At 44.7% G+C, this 19,984-nt stretch overlaps 1 protein-coding gene across 1 annotated transcript; it reads right to left on the reverse strand.

Moving 5' to 3' along the window:
- Window positions 1-1,128: 1,128 nt before the first annotated feature.
- endou (endonuclease, polyU-specific) lies at window positions 1,129-10,591 on the reverse strand. The gene is made up of 9 exons (XM_064306041.1): window positions 10,508-10,591; window positions 10,072-10,194; window positions 8,323-8,442; window positions 6,787-6,952; window positions 5,095-5,297; window positions 4,117-4,230; window positions 3,560-3,666; window positions 2,745-2,887; window positions 1,129-1,357 (listed from the first exon to the last, which is right to left on the reverse strand). The coding sequence occupies exons 1-9, from the start codon at window positions 10,563-10,565 to the stop codon at window positions 1,198-1,200; spliced, it is 1,194 nt and encodes a 397-aa protein (XP_064162111.1). The 5' UTR covers window positions 10,566-10,591; the 3' UTR covers window positions 1,129-1,197.
- Between the last annotated feature and the right edge of the window lie 9,393 nt (window positions 10,592-19,984).

Below are 19,984 nucleotides of genomic sequence, written 5' to 3' on the forward strand. Positions count from 1 at the left end.
TAGGTTGTCTGTTTTGGCTTTGCTTTGGCCTTTTTTCTGGTTTGTTTCTTGTTGCTTGTTTGTGGGTGTGGGGGTGGTGGTGGTGGTGGTGGGGGGGGGGGGGGTTGTGCAGGTGGAGGGTGTGAGGGTGGGGTGGTGAGTGGGTGGGGGGTGTGAGGGTTGGGGAGGGGGGGGGCACAGTTCCACGGGGGTGTGAGCCATAGCAAGGACACAGCAGGGTCCAAATCAAAGAAATGTTGTGAAATGTTGTGAAACGTTGTCAAGTGCAAACCCACGCTGAACACAGAACAGTTAAACCCTTTCTCGCAGACGGGGGGAGTGCGGCTGGCCACTCTGTGGGGGGCGCGTGTGGCCATCATTCCGAAACTGGAGACACGTTAGTGCCCATTTTAAGGTCCATTGAGTACATGATGGATGGTGCATAAAAATCTGTGTGTTTGGGGCTGAGCAGTTATTCAAAGAGGTTTAATATTTGGCTGTTGTGTATAATATATTGCATGAAAATAGTGATGACATTTTCTTTCAGTTTTGTCAACTTTATTAATAGTGGTCAAATTCTCGATTACCAATGATGAAAGCTATATCATAACAATGGACTATGGACAGGAATAAAATGTATGTTATTTATGTTTTCTATGTTTTACATGGAGCATTTATTTTTTGTGGTTAGTCTGACTTTCAGTATTTGTTTAACATGTACCCGTTAATAATTGGCATCTGTTGAACACAACTGGAATTCAAAGTTCCTCTTAAATGATGAAACCCTGGTCAATTTGTGAGTTAAATTAAGCAAAGTACATCACCAACTAGGCAGGTAGAATATTTTTATGACAACTCGATTTTATTACGTTAAAGAAATGTCGTAAGTTTTTCAAATGCCTTTAGATATTCATTGGTTTTAAGGGAGTATTTGTCGCAGTATGTCTGTGAATTTTAAGATATTGTTCTGGACAAAGACAGATGAATCAGAAGCAAAGATGGCTTCAAAAGCGAGCATTATTCTGACAGGAGTACGGTTGTGACAGGGATGGCTGGACTGGAGCAGCTGTGACACTGTGGGTAGTGTAGGAGGGCCCTTGCAGGAGGGCTGACGGAACATTCCGGAACAGAAAAGACGACTGGCTGGGCGAGCGTTCAGCACCATTTAATAAGCGTTGCCATGGTAATCGGCGATGCGTGAGTTTTGGGGATGAACAGTTACTCGTCCTCGGAGTTGAGGATTGAAGGGTGTAGAAGCAGAGCTCGAGGAGTGGCAGGGAAACCGGAGGCGATGAATTTCTTTCCGTCGCCGTAATATGAGTTATCCCAGGTGTACGTCTGGATGACCAGAGTCTTCCCCCCCAAGCTCAGGTGGCACCTGAAAGCACAGAGACAAAAAAAGGCTTCAGAACTACAGGGTTCTATCTACAGGTGGTACCGACTTTAGAACTACAGCGTTCTGTCTATAGGTGATACAGAATTTAGAACTACAGGGTTCTATTTGCAGGTGGTACAGACTTTAGAAGTACAGGGTTCTATCTTCAGGTTATACAGACTTTAGAACTACAGGGTTCTATCTGCAGGTGATACAGACTTTAGAACTACAGGGTTCTATCTGCAGGTGATACAGACTTTAGAACTACAGGGTTCTATCTGCAGGTTATACAGACTTTAGAACTACAGGGTTCTATCTGCAGGTGGTACAGACTTTAGAACTACAGGGTTCTATCTGCAGGTGGTACAGACTTTAGAACTACAGGGTTCTATCTGCAGGTTATACAGACTTTAGAACTACAGGGTTCTATCTGCAGGTGGTACAGACTTTAGAACTACAGGGTTCTATCTGCAGGTGGTACAGACTTTAGAACTACAGGGTTCTATCTGCAGGCGATACAGACTTTAGAACTACAGGGTTCTATCTGCAGGTGATAAAGACTTTAGAACTACAGGGTTCTATCTGCAGGTGATACAGACTTTAGAACTACAGGGTTCTATCTGCAGATGATAAAGACTTTAGAACTGCAGGGTTCTATCTGGATGGTATGGTTGCTGGGTAGTATGGCTGCTGGGTGGTGTGGCTGGGTTGGTATGGTTGCTGGGTGGTATGGCTGGGTTGGCATGGCTGCTGGGTGGTATGGCTACTGGATGGTATGGCTGGGTTGGTATGGTTGCTGGGTGGTATGGCTGGGTTGGTATGGTTGCTGGGTGGTATGGCTGCTGGGTGGTATGGTTGCTGGGTGTTATGGCTGGGTTGGTATGACTGCTGGGTGGTATGGCTGGGTTGGTATGGTTGCTGGGTGGTATGGCTGGGTTGGTATGGTTGCTGGGTGGTATGGGTGGGTTGATATGGCTGCTGGGTGGTATGGCTGGGTTGGTATGGTTGCTGGGTGGTATGGCTGGGTTGGTATGGTTGCTGGGTGGTATGGTTGCTGGGTGGTATGGGTGGGTTGATATGGCTGCTGGGTGGTATGGGTGGGTTGGTATGGTTGCTGGGTGGTATGGCTGGGTTGGTATGGTTGCTGGGTGGTATGGCTGGGTTGGTATGGTTGCTGGGTGGTATGGTTGCTGGGTGGTATGGGTGGGTTGATATGGCTGCTGGGTGGTATGGGTGGGTTGATATGGTTGCTGGGTGGTATGGCTCGGTTGGTATGGTTGCTGGGTGGTATGGCTGGGTTGGTATGGTTGCTGGGTGGTATGGGTGGGTTGATATAGCTGCTGGGTGGTATGGCTGGGTTGATATGGCTGCTGGGTAGGGGGTCACTCACTGTTTCCCAGGACGGGCGATGTAGCAGAGGCTGTACAGGGCAAAGTCAAACTCTGGGCTGCTGCCGATGATGGCAGAGCCCACTTGCTTGAAGTAGCCGTCCCAGTTAAACTGCATGCCCAGAATATCAGGAAACGTAGTCCACTGAGAGAGAGAGTGGGAGAGAGCGAGAGAACATGCAAGAGAGATAGAGAGAGAGTGAGAGTGAGAGAGCAAGCGAGAGAGAGGGGGGAGAGAGCGAGAGAGAGAGAGAGAGAGAGGGCAGCAGAGTGACAGAGCGAGCGAGAGAGAGACAGTGAGAGAAAGGGAGCAAGAGAGAGAGGTTCTCCTTAACTAGTTCTACTAACATTATTCATCTCAGAGCTTACTAGACATCTCTGTGTCTTGTGTACATACCCTCAAAGTAAATTATGATTAAATTGCGCAACCAATGAAATGTTTGATGCCTTAAGATTCAACTCTATAGCAACCTGACAGTAGCATTTTACTTCATATCAGTACACTCGGACTGAGAAAAAAATACACTTAGCTCATAGCTCAGGAGGTAAGACCGATTGTTTGGCAGTCGGAGGGTTGCCGGTTCAAACCCCACCCTGGGCATGTCGAAGTGTCCTTGAGCAAGACACCTAACCCCTAACTGCTCTGGCGAATGAGAGCCATCAATTGTAAAGCGCTTTGGATAAAAGCGCTATATAAATGCAGTCCATTTACCACTTGTGCTTTCCATGCAGTCTTTATGTATCCATAATCAGGAAGGAGGAGAAGAATGTGGGAACAGATGGGAGCACAGTGGAGTGTGTGTCAGTGTGAACTTACGGGCCCATCAAAGCTGTGGCTGTAGTAGTTCATCAGACCCTTCTTCTCCAACCGGTAAAACTGAATCCAGCTGTGAAAGCCAGACACTTTACCGTTCTTTACCTCTCCTACAGAAAGAGAGAGAAAGAGATAGAGAGAGGGCGGAGGTATGGCAACGTAGCTTCCGCAAGTTTACATAGAACATGGATACAGGGTGGTATGGCTGCTTAGCTTTAGCAGTTAGCCACGAGAAGGGTACATGGTGGTATGGCTGCTTAGCTTTAGCAGTTATCCACGAGAAGGGTACATGGTGGTATGGCTGCTTAGCTTCAGCAGTTTGGCATGAGAAGGGTACAGGGTGGTATGGCTGCTTAGCTTCAGCAGTTAGCCACGAGAAGGGTACATGGTGGTATGGCTGCTTAGCTTCAGCAGTTTGGCATGAGAAGCGTACAGGGTGGTATGGCTGCTTAGCTTCAGCAGTTTAACATGAGAAGGGTACAGGATGGTATGGCTGATGCTCGCTAATCACCATAACATACACATTCATTTGCAGGCAGACGTAGAAGGTCAAGACCCACCTGCGAAGATATGCTCAAAACCACTGGAGTCCTTTGCATTGTTGTTGCGGGAGTACAGGCCGAACCACATCATCTTCAGGTCATATATGAACTCTGCTTCTGAACTGTAGAAGCCTGCGGACACACACCAACATGACGGGCAATATGTTACACTCACCCGCTCATTGCATTCTACTAATACAATACCCAGAATATACGTACACATAGATGAATACTGGTTTATCAGCTTCATTCAGACTGAATATTCATAATAATGAGCTTTGTTTACAAGGTGGTACAAATTGGATGCTCAAAGTGTACTCTAGCAGAAAAATAAAAGGACAGTAAATTTGTATGAACACAATTAATCTAAAACAACCTACAATATAAACACAAAGTACAACAGAGATACAATAATTAGGGGAAATAACAGCAGAAATCACAGAGAATTATAGTAAAACCAGGTTTTAAAATAGTTGTTTTTAAAACTGAATTAGAGGTGAGAATATCCAGGACTGCTGGGTGGCTTATCCTGTTAAGCCACTTTTACAGTGCATGGATATGCCTACAGTCTGGTATCGAATCCGGACCTTGTCAATGTCAACTGCGGCAGCCTTGCAAGGCAATGCACAAGTGGCATCTCCCAGAAAAGGGAGGGTTACAATCGACCTGGATGACAGTGCCTCATCACGTACCAGGGACCCCTGCTGGTCAGTTGGGTGCCTATACACTTCCTGTTTGCACATGAATGGTCTTCCTCTGACTCATACTTGTGCAAGCCTAACGTTAGGCTGTGGTGGGATAAGAAGCAGTGGCTGACTTCACATGCTTCCGAAGACAGCACTTGCTTGTCTGCTCTCCCGAATATAGAGTACAACAGAGGTTTCAGCAACGGCGATGAACACCACTGGGAATTCCAAATTAGGTGAAAAGGGGGGCATTAAAAAAGGGTGAATATTGAATAGAGGGACTCAGCAGGGAGTGGGAGGAGCGAGGTACCTTTGCTGTGGAAGAAGGTGTAGAGCTCTTGACCGATTTCGGTGTTGGATATAGCCTCCCGAAGGAAGGTGTCCTGCTCGGCCAGCTGGGCTGAGCTGAACCTCTCCGTCTGTCCCGTGTATCTCTGGTAGTTGTCCAGCAGAGCCAGGAATGCAGCAAATGTGGGTTTGGAGAAGAGGGAAGAATCCAGGTAGCTGAACAAGCTGGACAGACAGAGAGGACCCACATCAGCAAGCCTGAGCCAGTGGCTGCTGAACCCAAAGGACTTTTTTAAACCATACAAGGTCAAGGGCCCGAACCCTGTCTCTGGTGAGCTGCATAGTCTGCTGGTTTTCATTGTCACTCAGCACTAAATGGAACAAATAAAGCAGTGGATGCAGATTGACTCACTGAACTAGGATTCTTGAGTCTATGCAGTTTGGTTATTTTAAGGTGAAAACAAAAATGATCCAACATAAACTCTGCCACAGTGACTGAACAGGGGGTCTTGCTGTGTGTGATTGTGTGGATATGGATAGTCGTAGTCTTACAGGTCAAGGGAGAACTGTGTGGATAGTACCACAACCTTCTGGTTGGGGGGTGGGCTGTGTGGATAGTCGTAGCCTTATGGGTACTGAGTGGACTGTGTGGATAATCATAGCCTTATGGGCATGAGGCAGCCTGTGTGGATAGTCATTGTTTTATGGGTACTGAGTGGACTGTGTGGATAGTCGTAGCCTTATGGGTATGAGGTGGACTGTGTGGATAGTCATAGCCTTATGGGTACTGAGTGGACTGTGTGGATAATCGTAGCCTTATGGGCATGAGGCAGCCTGTGTGGATAGTTGTAGTCTTATGGGTACTAGGTGGACTGTGTGGATAGTCATAGCCTTATGGGTATGAGGTGGATTGTGTGGATAGTTGTAGTCTTATGGGTACTGGGTGGACTGTGTGGATAGTCATAGCCTTATGGGTATGAGGTGGATTGTGTGGATAGTTGTAGTCTCATGGGTACTGGGCAGACTGTGTGGATAGAGCCTTATGGGTACTGGGTGAACTGTGTGGATAGTCATAGCTTTATGGGTACTGAGTGGACTGTGTGGATAGTTGTAGCCTTTTGGGTACTGGGTGGACTGTGTGTATAGTCGTAGCCTTATGGGTACTGGGTGGACTGTGTGGATAGAGCGTTATGGGTACTGGGTGGACTGTGTGTGTAGTGATAGCCTTATGGGTACGGAGTAGACTGTGTGGGTAGTCGTAGTGTTATGGGTACTGGGTAGACTGTGTGGATAGAGCCTTATGGATACTGGGTGGACTGTGTGGATAGAGCCTTGTGGATACTGGGTGAACTGTGTGGATAGAGCCTTGTGGGTACTGGGTGGACTGTGTGGATAGAGCCTTGTGGGTACTGGGTGGACTTTGTGGATAGTCATAGCCTTGTGCCTTATGGTTCAGGTGGTGAGCTATATTCATATTCATAGCCTTGTGCATGGGGGGCCAGCTGTAAGAATAGTTGCAGCCTTACGAGAGAGTGTAGGTTGTATAGATTGCTGTAGTCTTATAGGTAGAGGGTAGGCTGTGTGGATAGTTATAGTCTTACAGGTAGAGGGCAGGCTGTGTGTATAGTCATAGCCCTAAGGGTAGAGGGTATGCTGTATGGATTTTTGTATCGTTATGGTTGGGTGAGAGCTGTGTGGTTAGTAGTAGCCTTACGGGCGGGGGGAGAGGTCCTTCCGTGAGCTAGTCTGAGAGTCGGACACTCTGGCCTGAGTGTCGATCTCCAGCTCAAAGGGTGAGGCCTTGTTTGAGTCCAGCGCGTAGAGCAACTCAGACAGGGTCTTCAGCTCTGAATCTGAGATGGCTGCTCCGCCAGAGGAACCTCCAGAAAACAAACAGGGTGGAGGTGAAGAGACAGACAGACAGACAGGCAGACAGACAGACAGACAGACAGACAGACAAGACAGACAGACAGGTAGGCAGACAGGCAGGCAGGTATACAGACAGACAAACAGATAGGCAGGCAGGCAGGCAGACAGACATGCAGACAGACAGACAGACAGACAAGCAGGCAGACAGACAGACCGGCGGGCAGGCAGGCATGCAGACAGACAGATAGACAGACAGACAAGCAGGCAGGCAGGCATGCAGACATTTACATTTACTTACTTCACAATAATATGCTTCACAAGTATTAAACCAGTAGTAGATAGTGCGATAATAAAAGACTTAACAATATAACTGAATATGTCCAAAAATCATCTAAAATCAAAGTCTAAAGAAATTAATTCATTCAGTTTTAGAGTGAAGTATTAGTACATTTAAAACTAGTTGTTCTGTATTCTGCTCATTTGGAGTTTCAGAGACTGGAAATACTTTCACATCACTTGATGAAACTGCTGGAAAGAGGCAATAAACCCATCAGTTCTCTTAAGCATTTAGTTAGATTGTGAGTCAGAAAAAATGATGTGAACGCAACACAGATTATTGTCATAGCTGATGCCACACTGCTATTTCAAAAGCCTTACTGAAAAGCATTCCAAATACCGCAAGTCTGAAAGATAAGGAGCCTTCCACTGAAGAAGCCGGGTGAGGTGAGTGATGTTTATAATCAGCTGCTTTCTTAATTAATTTCATGCTGAGTAACAGCTGATCCTTCCCCAGGACTCATACTGAGAGCTCCAGTCTTTGAGGAGCTCTGGGAAACCCATTTATTTCTTGTACTCTAGTGACCTCTGCTGGACATTTGGTGGAAGTGACATCCAAAGAGAATTCTCTTTGCAAGAAAGTGCCCTTGGCAATTGCAATGGTTTGGAGTTGAGTGTGCCGAAATACAAGCGCTCATGGAAACACAGATAGACACAGACACACCTACACACATAGGAGTTCTATGCCCTGCCAAATCCCAGTTCTGGACCTTGATACTGATTTACACCTGGAATATGTTATTCAGTGCAACATATACTAGTTATGCTTTATATAATATGTTAGAAACATGTTAGGAATAACCAAAATCAACCACTAGAGGGCAGTATTATGTATTCCTGAAACAAAGCCAAGGGGGCAGCTAACACTGACAATTTAATGAGTAAAAATTTAAGTCTCAGAGACATATGGTGGTCATCACCACACATTCTCAAGTTTGGTCATTCGCTCAGAACACTGAAAGCCTTTTAGGTGTTAATTTTGCGCGTCTCGTTGTTTGTTAGGGTTTGGACCGGAGCTGGCTGTAGTTGCCTAGACGATGCTCACCCCCACAGTGCTGGCTGTAGTCATTGCAGCAGTTGTTGTACTGGCTGCATTTGGAGTTGCAGTGGCACTGGTCCTGATAGTCATACCGCTCTCCACACCTTCCCTTACAGGAAGTGGAACCTGCCAAACAGAGTAATGCCACGGATTACCTCCACAACAGACCTGCTTTAACGTCTCTGTGGAGCTCTGGGGGTGTTTCATGAAGCAGGATTACGGAGTTAGCTGGATAACTGTGCTGAGTAAAGCCCTTTTACTTCAGTCCATGTTCCAAATTTTGGAGGGTTCCAGGTTTTACTCAATGCAGTTATCCAGCTACTCAGTAATCCTGCTTCATGAAGCAGTGCCCTGGTTTATGAGTGGGTGAAATGCTAAATAAATATATGTTTTTAATTATATAACATATATGTATTATTTATTCAGAGTATTATAATTATTATTAGTAGTAGTATTACTATTGTTATTACTACTAGTACTAGTTTGCATTTTATATCAGTTATATTTTAGTCTTTATATTTATTGTTGTCATTAATTTTATTGTTGCTATTATTACAAGTATTATGCTTTGGCAATATGTATATCAAAATATATCATGCCAATAAAACATTTTGAATCTGAAATTGATAAACATGCAATATAACAAATGAATTATGACAAATATGCAATCAATTTGCAATGGTTTGGCTAAATAAGTCATTTAGCTCTTGCTCTTCTCCAGTGATGACATCACATTATCATCACATTAACTTATGACATTGAGGTATGAGACATTAGTGTTAGTTAGACAGTAGTGGGGAGATTGAGAGCTTATTCTACCACTAGGGGGCAGAGTAGAGGAGTCATGCCCAAAAAGAGGAAACCATTTGAGGAAGACATGGCAGGGCCACCACAGGTTACAGAGCAGAGTGGTCTGGCGGGAGTGTAGGGGCTAGCAATCCATCATGGATAACATGTATAGTTCCTTTTGTTTCCCCACAGGCTAGGACCAGGGTTTTGTATTTATAAACAGCCAGTGACAAACAGCTCCAGTATACCTCCACAAGATCTTCAAACCCTACATGCCAGCCAGACCCCTCCATTCCGCTACCTCAGGACGCCTGGCACCTCCCCCTCTTCGCACTTGCGCTTCCCGGTTACGCCTCCTGTCTGTTCTGGCCTCACGATGGTGGAATGACCTCTCCGTGGAGGTCAGAACAGCTGAGACACTTCAAGCGACAACTGAAGACTCACCTCTTCAGGCTGCACCTCTCCCCATCCCTCCCTACCTCCCTGTAATCTCTAAATTGACTGTAAGCTTAGGGTTGTAACTAGGTAGCTGTTTCGTAGTTGACATAGTTAATGCACTCCTGTCTTAACTACTGCTTGTATTTTTGCATAGACTGCGTTGCTGTTCTTGTTTGTGTTAGTGTTAATCAGTTTAACCTGCAGGGTCCAAGTTAAACTATGCGGTTGTTCCCTGCACTTGGAACGGTACTTCTCTCTTCTCTCTTGGCGTCTGCCAAATGCTTGTAATGTAATATAATATTTAATATTAATATTTAAACTAAGGTTTTGTATTTATCTGAAGCCATGGAGGAGGATGAGCAGAGTTGTGGTATGTATGCTGTAGACACACAGGTTATAGACAGCCCAATCAGCTGCGTTCTGTTTGAGTGGGAGGGGTCTGCCGTCATGCGGTGAAGGCACAGAGGAGAGAGCTGCTGTAGTTCTGGGATGTGAAAGAAAGATGTGGCGTGCAAAGAGGAACCGAACCTTTGCAGAGGGTGTAGTAGTCGGAGCAGCAGTCTCCAAAGCGCTCGCAGGCGGAGTTACACTGGCAGGTGTACGCGGAGTCCGTCCCGTATCCACAGCGACGCTGACAGGAGTCCAGGGTGTCTGCACACAGCACAGAGGGGAGTAGAGCAGAGCAGCGCTGTGGTCAGGACAGCTCATCAAGGTATTCATGATTACACCGCACTGAAAACTTTACACAAAGCGCAACTGACACAGTCAACAGCACACTCTCCTCTGTAACACAGGACTTTAACACCTCATGAATTATCTATGGTTTATAATAAAAATGTATGTCTTAGAAATACGAGCATCAAACATTAGCCTGACAGCAATGGCAAACCACAGGAGCCAGAATGTAGCATTTGCAGAGGGTTTAGGGCTAACGCTAACAGAGAGCTGAAGCTGTCGCACTTACTGCCCTGTCCCAGAGAGAACAGAGTGACACCGAGGAAGAGGAGCAGGATAATCTTCATCGTGAACTGGCCGTACCGAACAGGAGCACCCCACAGCAGGGCGTCAGTTTTATAGTCGGCCGATCTGGCAAATCACAAGCCACGCAGCACAAAAAAGCCCCTCCTACCTCATTTAGGGTCCACTCACCTGGCTGCTCCAGGGTATGAAATGCACAGCGTTAGTTACACACGTGCACCCTGTAGTATTATCTGATTATCCACTCATTTAATTCACTCTTACCAGGAGCAGCTCAAGCAGCTAACATCAGGCTGCATTAAATATACGTCACCAAAGGGGCAAGAGAAACGATGAAACAAGCAAACAGATTGTCTAACAAATATCTTGAAGAGTAATCTACTTACATCATCCTAAATATGCCCAAGAAGCCCAACAATCACCTCTGAAGTAGCATTATTTTAAAACATAGTGTTTGTAAGGTGACGGGCAATGATTCATAGCAGTCATAACAAATGGGGCCACAGCAGTGAGCACGTAGTGTGTGGTTTGCACTTCCTGTTGGCTGAATCACATAAATCACGCAAAGTGTGTACTGGAACGATCTGCAACAGCTGATCTGTGTTCTTTGGTTCCAATGCCATTTGTTGGAGTTTGATGTAAATAATCAAACCAACAGGGTACAGTGCTGCTGATACTGTTTTATTTATTTTTTGGCAGATGAGTTATGATACCTACTGCAAACTGGGTAAGCACTTTGGAATCAGTGGGGGAAACGTAATGTGTACTACGCTCACGGTACGAGCCAGAGTAATTTCCACACATGGGTGGGTGGGACTCAGCACTCCTGGGACCACTACACTGATTCAGCAGTACAGTCTTACAGATAACAAAGGCCCGGGCCGGGAGTGGGAAAATGGCCACCTGCCCAGCAATGGGCTGCTTAAAATATCTGAAACAACAGCAGATTACAGAGTCATGCAGCAGGGCTGCGAAGGCATTAATCACAGAGACAGCTCCCCCGGCAAAGCCAGAAACGCTTCCGAAAGCACAATAAATCAACCAGACATCCTTGTGTTACATTGAGAAGTGCAGGGTCTTAACTTTCAAAATGTGCATTTAACCCAGCTGGGGGGAAAAAAATACAATAATGAGTAATGATGGCATTGTTGTTTTAAATAAGGCCGCTGGTAAGGGGAGTCTTTGGGAATGTTCTTTCTTCAAAACTGAACTTAAAACAGAGGTCAGGCCACTCTCTGGGCAGGGGCAGTGTGCAATTATTTACTGGAAATTATAGAATTGAACATATCTGAACATAATCAGTCCTCAGTATAAAGAATTATTTGAACATTTCAGGCTGTAGCTGTCATTAATCCATAATGGAAAACACAAAAACAGAAGCATTTTTTAAAAATACCATTTCAACATCAGGTATTTTATATTTGAAAAGATGCATAGAAATCAGATTAAAAGTTGTATAAATGGAAAATTTTGGATGATTTAAGAACTTTGAAACCCTTGATTTAGATTGCACAAAAATCTTTATTTTGAACCTTGGACTGAAGGGTTTGCTTGTTTTGACAGCTCTTCTGGTCAGTACTCCGAGTGCGACCTTTGCTAATTTAATCTTTAAATGGTTTATTATTAAAAGTTCGCCCCTGTGCTGTGAGACAGCCCCACAGTGCGTGCGGTGTGGAGTTGTCCGGGCCACCTGCGGAGTTTCTCACGCTGTCCGGCGGCCGCTCTCATAACACACCGCCACTGCGCGGAGAGCGGGCCCAACGCCGCCCGGCCGACGCACTGAGCGCGTGCACAGGCACCGCATCACGGCACCTGCTGATGACCTCACCCCCGGGGCACCCGCAGACACGTACCTGCCTAAGGGCTGCGGGGGTTATGGGAGAAAGACGGGTTACTCACATAACCTGGCTGAAGGATGGACTGTAAGAGGGTTGGGATAGCCCATGTCAAATCACTGGATTGGTTATTCAACTGTCTATCAGATTGGCCGTAGGCCTGGGCCCCTTACGCTAGTGTGGGTGAGCTACAATAAGCGCAAGAATCCTGATATTCATTTCTATATTGGGTCTTATCTACAAGGGTGACCTTGGTCCTGGAGAGCCACAGGATCTGCTGGTTTTTGTTTTTGTTTTAATATCAGCACCCAGTTCAGACCCAAGAAACCAGGTGAGGTGAGTTAACTGTGTAATCGACTGCTTTAATGGATCAATTAAGTGCTGAGAGTAACAACAAAAACTAGCAGAATGCATGGCTCTCCAGGACCAGGAATGGAGATCATTGCCTCAGAGAGCTTGTTTCTCTCTCAGGAATCCTGTGGGTAACGCATCGCCCCGTTTCATTTCGGGATGGGCTGCCAGGGGATCAGGGACGTGCACCCAAGCTGTCACTTAGCATCCCCTAAGGAACACAGCCCTAACTGTAAAACAAAATTACTGTGATGAGGTGTACAGCCTGGGACAATACTCCAGTACTCTGAGAGGTCCAGGAAGTGACAAAAAACACAACATTTTGTCTTTGAAATTAAGCCCATGGGGGAAATGGGCAGGCAGATGCTTAGCAGTTAGCATAGCTAATGGGCAAAGGCAGCTACGAGCATTCAGTCAGCTAATGTATCCTCCCTGTGAATGAAAGTGATGTTAGTCACTTTAAAAACATGGCACGTGCTTCTCAAGTAGACAAGCACACTTACCAGAGTAAGGCACACATGTACTGTAAATCTCTGTTGTTAACAAACTGCATATGGATTATTGGTGAAACTAAGTAATACAGTGCAGGTGGCAGGTGTCGTAGTCACACAGATGCAGAGAAGAGATGGAATAGCAGGCATAGTCCGCTTATCGCTCACACTACCATAAGGGGCAGGGTTGAATCTACAGGGAATTTGATCGACAGTCACCCAGCCAATCCAATTACTTAATATAGGATAACCTGAGCCCCTGCCAGTCTATTCTGAAATAACAGGGAATTGTTTGTTTTTTGCCTTTTACTCAAATGAATTTTTGCTTGTTTTGCTTTGCATAGTTTTCCAGGTAGGGTTAGCAAGGTGAACACACACACACAAAATAAAAAAATAATTTTAATAATATACTTTTAACAATTGCTATTAAACTTAGCAATAAAAGTAAACTTTGTATGAAGTGATAAAATTAATTAGTCATTTGGGAAATGTATTACATTCTAGTTCCATTTCATTCCTTCATTCACATAATATATTTATCACCATTTCCAATTCAAATTTGAATTCAGAAATTTTTATTAAATTAATTGGCCATTTAGTATGGATAAAAATTGAAGACCTGTACAGGTCTTCCTACTACATCCAGACTACCACAACCCCATCCATCGTTACAAGCACATTCATACCTCTTTATTTGATTCTAGATATTTTGTCAGGTCTGGGACCTGTTCCTAGCAGGAGCATTACATTGCATTACATTTATTTGGCAGACGCTTTTATTCAAAGTGACATACCATAAGTGCATACCGAAGGTCATTGGAACAACTACAAAACACAGGTCTGATAGGGTACAATACTCATTATATAACAGTTATTCATTACCATGAATACGTTAACACTAGGAGCGCTGTGACAGGTCATTTGACCTGTCACTGAGATATTTCGGAGTTTAGGATTTTTTTCATTTAGTTACTAGCAAGCTACATCATCCGCATTCACTGACTTTTCCTAAATATTTGTTCTTTACGTACCAGCGTAGTAGGAATGTCAAAGTCCCGTTTGGAAAATGTTAAAAGCACCTCATTTCACTTCCGTGTGTGTTATAACAGTGTTGTTAAATTACGGCCGTCTTCAGACTAAGGAGTCAGTTTTCCTTCACCACACCAGGAGGCGCAAGGATATACTTTTCATCGCGGTGGACACGCATTTATATTTGTACGAATGTTTTATTTATTTTGTTATTAGAAATATTTGTTTATGTTTATTTTGAATAATACATTATATAATGTTTTAAATATGTGATCTTAAAAAATATTTTTATAGGCTATTGCGTTCGTTTTGTGATCATTTGTTTATGCCTATGCCTTTCCCTTGTGTTCTGAAATCATAGCCCTACATTTTATTTTTACAGTTATTATACAAGTGGAAATTTCTAAATAAGGGTTAAAATAAAATTGATCCGTCTTCAAATGCATAAACAAATTTATTTTTTTTTTTCAATTTTATTCATTATCATTCTCGTGCACAATGGCTGCATGCGACACGTTCACGTACAACAACAATGCTGCGTATGATATCGCAAAAACTAAATCTAAGCTAAAGAAACGACTACAATATAACAAGATAAAAATATATTCGAAGCGCTATTTGTTTCGGCTGTTAATTTGTTTATTCATAGAATGTTACAGTGAATACGTCTTTTTGTAGGCCAACCCGGACGTTTCTTCCGCCATGGGTTCCCTCGGCAGATTGCCAATGCATTTTTCCAATAGGGATTTAGTTTTCTTCCGAAAATAAGACCTATGGTTAATCTATGCCTAAAACAGTTTCACGTTTTGTTTTACGAGTTCTATGGGTTCGCCGCTCACTCACGCTTAGCGTTCGACGCTCAGCGTGCATGCGAGCTAGTAAAACAAGAGTGGTTATTGCAAAAATGTGACCGCTCTTGTAGTTTCAATATAGAAACTTAGCCTACTTTTCAAAAGCACATGACAGCTTAGACATCCACGGTTGACAAACAATCGTGAAGCTCATTTAGGCTTACGTTCACCACAAACCTTACTTTCGGCAGAAAACTAAATCCCCACGGGAAAAATGCATTGGAAATCTGATGAGAACCCAATGCCAACTTACTTCCGGGTTTTAGGACTACAAACTGTAACACTATTGCAAAAACAATCTAAAATAAAGAAACCACTACAATACAGCATGATAAAAATATATTTGAATCATAGCGTAGTTTGTTAGTTTATATTTAGTCATGGTTTGTTTCGGCTGTTAATTAGTTTATTTATAGAGTGTTTCAGTGAAGACGTCTTTTTGTACACCAACTCGGACGTTTCTTCTGCCATCGGTTCCCTCGGCAAATTTCCTATGCATTTATCCCAGACGGATTACGTTTATTTAGTGCACTTGTTATCAGTGGACTTTCTGTGAGTTCTGATCAAGCATACCTTGCTCGTTGATGTATACACACACACACACACACACACACACACACATATATATATATATATATATATATATATATATATATATATATATATATATATATATATATATATATATATATATGCCAAATTACAGATGATGGTGAACGTAGGCTACTTTTCAAAATATGCTAAAAAAATTATAGCTGTATCATATCCTATTTTCTGTGAGGTAAAAATGTGACGTGACACATTTGGCTTTTGAGGGACCAGGAAATAGGGGACATTCGTTTCAGGGAGTAAAGGTTTTGGGGGGAAAAAGTCATTGTGGAAGCACGCGAGTGGTGACACGATGTCCGGTTAGGCTAGGCTTTGCAGTTGCTATTATGTATAACTCCACAGTTTTTTAAAAACGTAGTATTAACCTTTAGGCTACTTGAGAGAACAATAAATGTAACTATTACATAGCCTACAATCAAAAATGATTTCTCAAATGTGAAGTGTCTTGTGATGTGTTCGTGTGGTGTATGCTGTTATTCCGTTGAGTAAATTAGTAATAAAAATCTTTTTTTTAAAAACAGTAAACTAAATAGGAAAAAAAAGAATAAAAATGTAGAAAAAAGTATAAGCAAGAGCGAGAGATTGCTGCGTAACTAAAAGTAATACAAGGCATAATTTGTAGCGTAACGAATTACGGCTAAGCAAAATACTTGTATTATTTTTGAGTCGGCTAACATAACATAATAATATTATGTGCCGGACAAATAGAACATTTTATCTCTCCCTGGAGAGATATCAACTTTCAAACATTCACACGTGGCACAAGTGAACCATTCTCAAGTGGGACATTCACATGTCAATCTAAGGGTACGGGTAAGACCACTGATCTGTATGGGACATTCAACGCTCACCCCTCCCCGGCGCTCCTGGTGTTAAGTCCAGCTCACACAGTAAGCATAGGTTATGTCAGAGAGTAATGTTAGGAGCTCAACAAGCTACAACATCAGGATAATGACACAATATAAGGGCTGGATGGTACATGTAATATGAAAGTGGTACATGTGTAACATGAAAGCGCTGCAGGAACAAAGCGGAAGGATATAAGTGATATGAGTCAAAGAGTGATCTTAGATTGCGAGCACTGAGTTAGCAGGACAACTGCAATGAGTAAAACCAGAAATTCTCCCAAATCTGGACTGAAGTAAAAAGAGCTGAACGTAATGTACGACGTGCCCCGTTTCATGCTCGGATCCTCTGGATGCTCATTTCCGTCAGGTATCCAGCAGGGGTCGCTGTTCCACAGTTAAAAGCGAGGGTTTCTCAGCGCGTCGCGTGCTTTTCTCTCCGCTATGCTAAATTGCGAAATGGAAATTGAAATTTGTTTTTCCCAGACCCAGAATCAGAATAACCGCAATGAGCCTGGTAAAGCACATCTACTAAAATAAAGGTTATTATAATCATTCTGTCCTTAAATTAGAGGAAATATTCTCTTTAGCCTTACGTACAAATTTATACCAGGTCTACTCATGTCTGCTTAGCTATAAGTACAATACAACAACGGTTTACAAATATTGTGTGTCATGTGTATGATTACATGTTTATTGCCATTCATTTTGTCCGTGTAGGCTATTAAAAGAACAAGGCGGTGAGTTGAGAACAAGCGGCCAAAACCAGACTTCGTTTTTGAAGCTCATTTCCTGGTGTTGTAGTTCCTGGTTGCTCACTAGCGCCACTACGGATGGCTCCAGTATAGGTGTTTTCATATCCGGTTTCCATGTAAGTCTACGGTACAAATGCGATCAAAATACAAAGTCCATAATTTTTTCTCACAAGAACAAATAGTCATAATATGTGTATTTTATTCGTCTTATGACTGTCCATGGGTCGATTTCATGATTTATTGCGTAATTTGGGCACAGTGCCAATATTTGTTCTGGACCAATGAGGTACAGCTTGCGTCACTTCCGGATTACTGCGGAGGACTGAGCTACAGTAGGGGCTACAATCCTATCTTTTACAGTCTCTGGTTACAGCCAATAAAACTAATTCGAGATGCAAAACAAGTCCTCCTAACAGTTAGGTAGGGAGCCTCCTTTCTTAAAGCTACAGGACTCTTTTAAAGCGTTGCTATTTTTAACGGGTTACATCTTTTTAGATCAGTTTTTGGATCGTTTTTGATACATTTGGACTTTGTTTGTTGCGGCCCTTCGAGCCGGCCGTAACAACATCAGATCGTAGCAAAACCACACAACACGAGTCATCATTGTAATATAAATTTTTAAAATACCATTGTTTTACCGTAACTGTGGCATCTACAGCCCCACCTTCTCCCCGCCCAATGCCTATACATGATGCCTTATCAGGGTACAAACAGCACAAACAAGTTCAGTCTCTTCATGTCCCAACATCTTCCATCAGGGCCCGTTCCAATCTGGCCACCTCTCTGCACAGAAGCCTGAGGGCCATATTTCTGACACACTGAGCATTCAAAAAAGCAAAATAAAGGCTTCAGTGTGTGTGTCTCTGTGCAGAGTGGGGATGTGTGACTGCAGAGTGGGGATGTGTGTCTCTGTGCAGAGTGGGGATGTGTGACTGCAGAGTGGGGATGTGTGTCTCTGTGCAGAGTGGGGATGTGTGTCTCTGTGCAGAGTGGGGATGTGTGACTGCAGAGTGGGGATGTGTGACTCTGTGCAGAGTGGGGATGTGTGTCTCTGTGCAGAGTGGGGATGTGTGTCTCTGTGCAGAGTGGGGATGTGTGACTGCAGAGTGGGGATGTGTGTCTCTGTGCAGAGTGGGGATGTGTGTCTCTGTGCAGAGTGGGGATGTGTGACTCTGTGCAGAGTGGGGATGTGTGACTGCAGAGTGGGGATGTGTGTCTCTGTGCAGAGTGAGGATGTGTGTCTCTGTGCAGAGTGGGGATGTGTGACTCTGTGCAGAGTGGGGATGTGTGTCTCTGTGCAGAGTGGGGATGTGTGTCTCTGTGCAGAGTGAGGATGTGTGTCTCTGTGCAGAGTGGGGATGTGTGTCTCTGTGCAGAGTGGGGATGTGTGACTGCAGAGTGGGGATGTGTGACTCTGTGCAGAGTGGGGATGTGTGTCTCTGTGCAGAGTGGGGATGTGTGACTCTGTGCAGAGTGGGGATGTGTGTCTCTGTGCAGAGTGGGGATGTGTGACTGCAGAGTGGGGATGTGTGTCTCTGTGCAGAGTGGGGATGTGTGTCTCTGTGCAGAGTGGGGATGTGTGTCTCTGTGCAGAGTGGGGATGTGTGACTCTGTGCAGAGTGGGGATGTGTGTCTCTGTGCAGAGTGGGGATGTGTGTCTCTGTGCAGAGTGGGGATGTGTGTCTCTGTGCAGAGTGGGGATGTGTGACTGTGCAGAGTGGGGATGTGTGTCTCTGTGCAGAGTAGGGATGTGTGACTCTGTGAAGAGTGGGGATGTGTGACTCTGTGCAGAGTGGGGATGTGTGACTGTGCAGAGTGGGGATGTGTGTCTCTGTGCAGAGTGGGGATGTGTGACTCTGTGCAGAGTGGGGATGTGTGTCTCTGTGCAGAGTGGGGATGTGTGACTGCAGAGTGGGGATGTGTGTCTCTGTGCAGAGTGGGGATGTGTGTCTCTGTGCAGAGTGGGGATGTGTGACTCTGTGCAGAGTGGGGATGTGTGACTCTCTGCAGAGTGGGAATGTGTGTATCTGTGCAGAGTGGGGATGTGTGACTGCAGAGTGCGGATGTGTGTCTCTGTGCAGAGTGGGGATGTGTGGCTGCAGAGTGGGGATGTGTGTCTCTGTGCAGAGTGGGGATGTGTGACTCTGTGCAGAGTGGGGATGTGTGGCTGCAGAGTGGGGATGTGTGTCTCTGTGCAGAGTGGGGATGTGTGGCTGCAGAGTGGGGATGTGTGTCTCTGTGCAGAGTGGGGATGTGTGACTCTGTGCAGAGTGGCGATGTGTGACTGCAGAGTGGGGATGTGTGACTCTGTGCAGAGTTGGGATGTGTGACTGCAGAGTGGGGATGTGTGTCTCTGTGCAGAGTGGGGATGTGTGACTGCAGAGTGGGGATGTGTGTCTCTGTGCAGAGTGGGGATGTGTGTCTCTGTGCAGAGTGGGGATGTGTGACTGTGCAGAGTGGGGATGTGTGACTGCAGAGTGGGGATGTGTGTATCTGTGCAGAGTGGCGATGTGTGACTCTGTGCAGAGAGGGGATGTGTGTCTCTGTGCAGAGTGGGGATGTGTGATTCTGTGCAGAGTGGGGATGTGTGTCTCTGTGCAGAGTGGGGATGTGTGACTCTGTGCAGAGTGGGGATGTGTGTCTCTGTGCAGAGTGGGGATGTGTGACTCTGTGCAGAGTGGGGATGTGTGACTGCAG

Source organism: Anguilla rostrata, chromosome 13 (assembly GCF_018555375.3).
Source record: "Anguilla rostrata isolate EN2019 chromosome 13, ASM1855537v3, whole genome shotgun sequence".
Classification (NCBI taxonomy): Eukaryota; Metazoa; Chordata; class Actinopteri; order Anguilliformes; family Anguillidae; genus Anguilla; species Anguilla rostrata.

Bases quoted from the DNA above. Each gene is read 5' to 3' on its own strand.
- endou (XM_064306041.1), bottom strand. From the start codon at position 10,565: ATGAAGATTATCCTGCTCCTCTTCCTCGGTGTCACTCTGTTCTCTCTG. The intron at 5,298-6,786 runs GTAAGGCTACTA...CTGTCTGTCCAG, and splicing joins AAGGACCTCTCCCCCCGCCC to CTTGTTCAGCTACCTGGATT. The intron at 1,358-2,744 runs GTGAGTGACCCC...CTGTGCTTTCAG, and splicing joins ATCGCCCGTCCTGGGAAACA to GTGCCACCTGAGCTTGGGGG.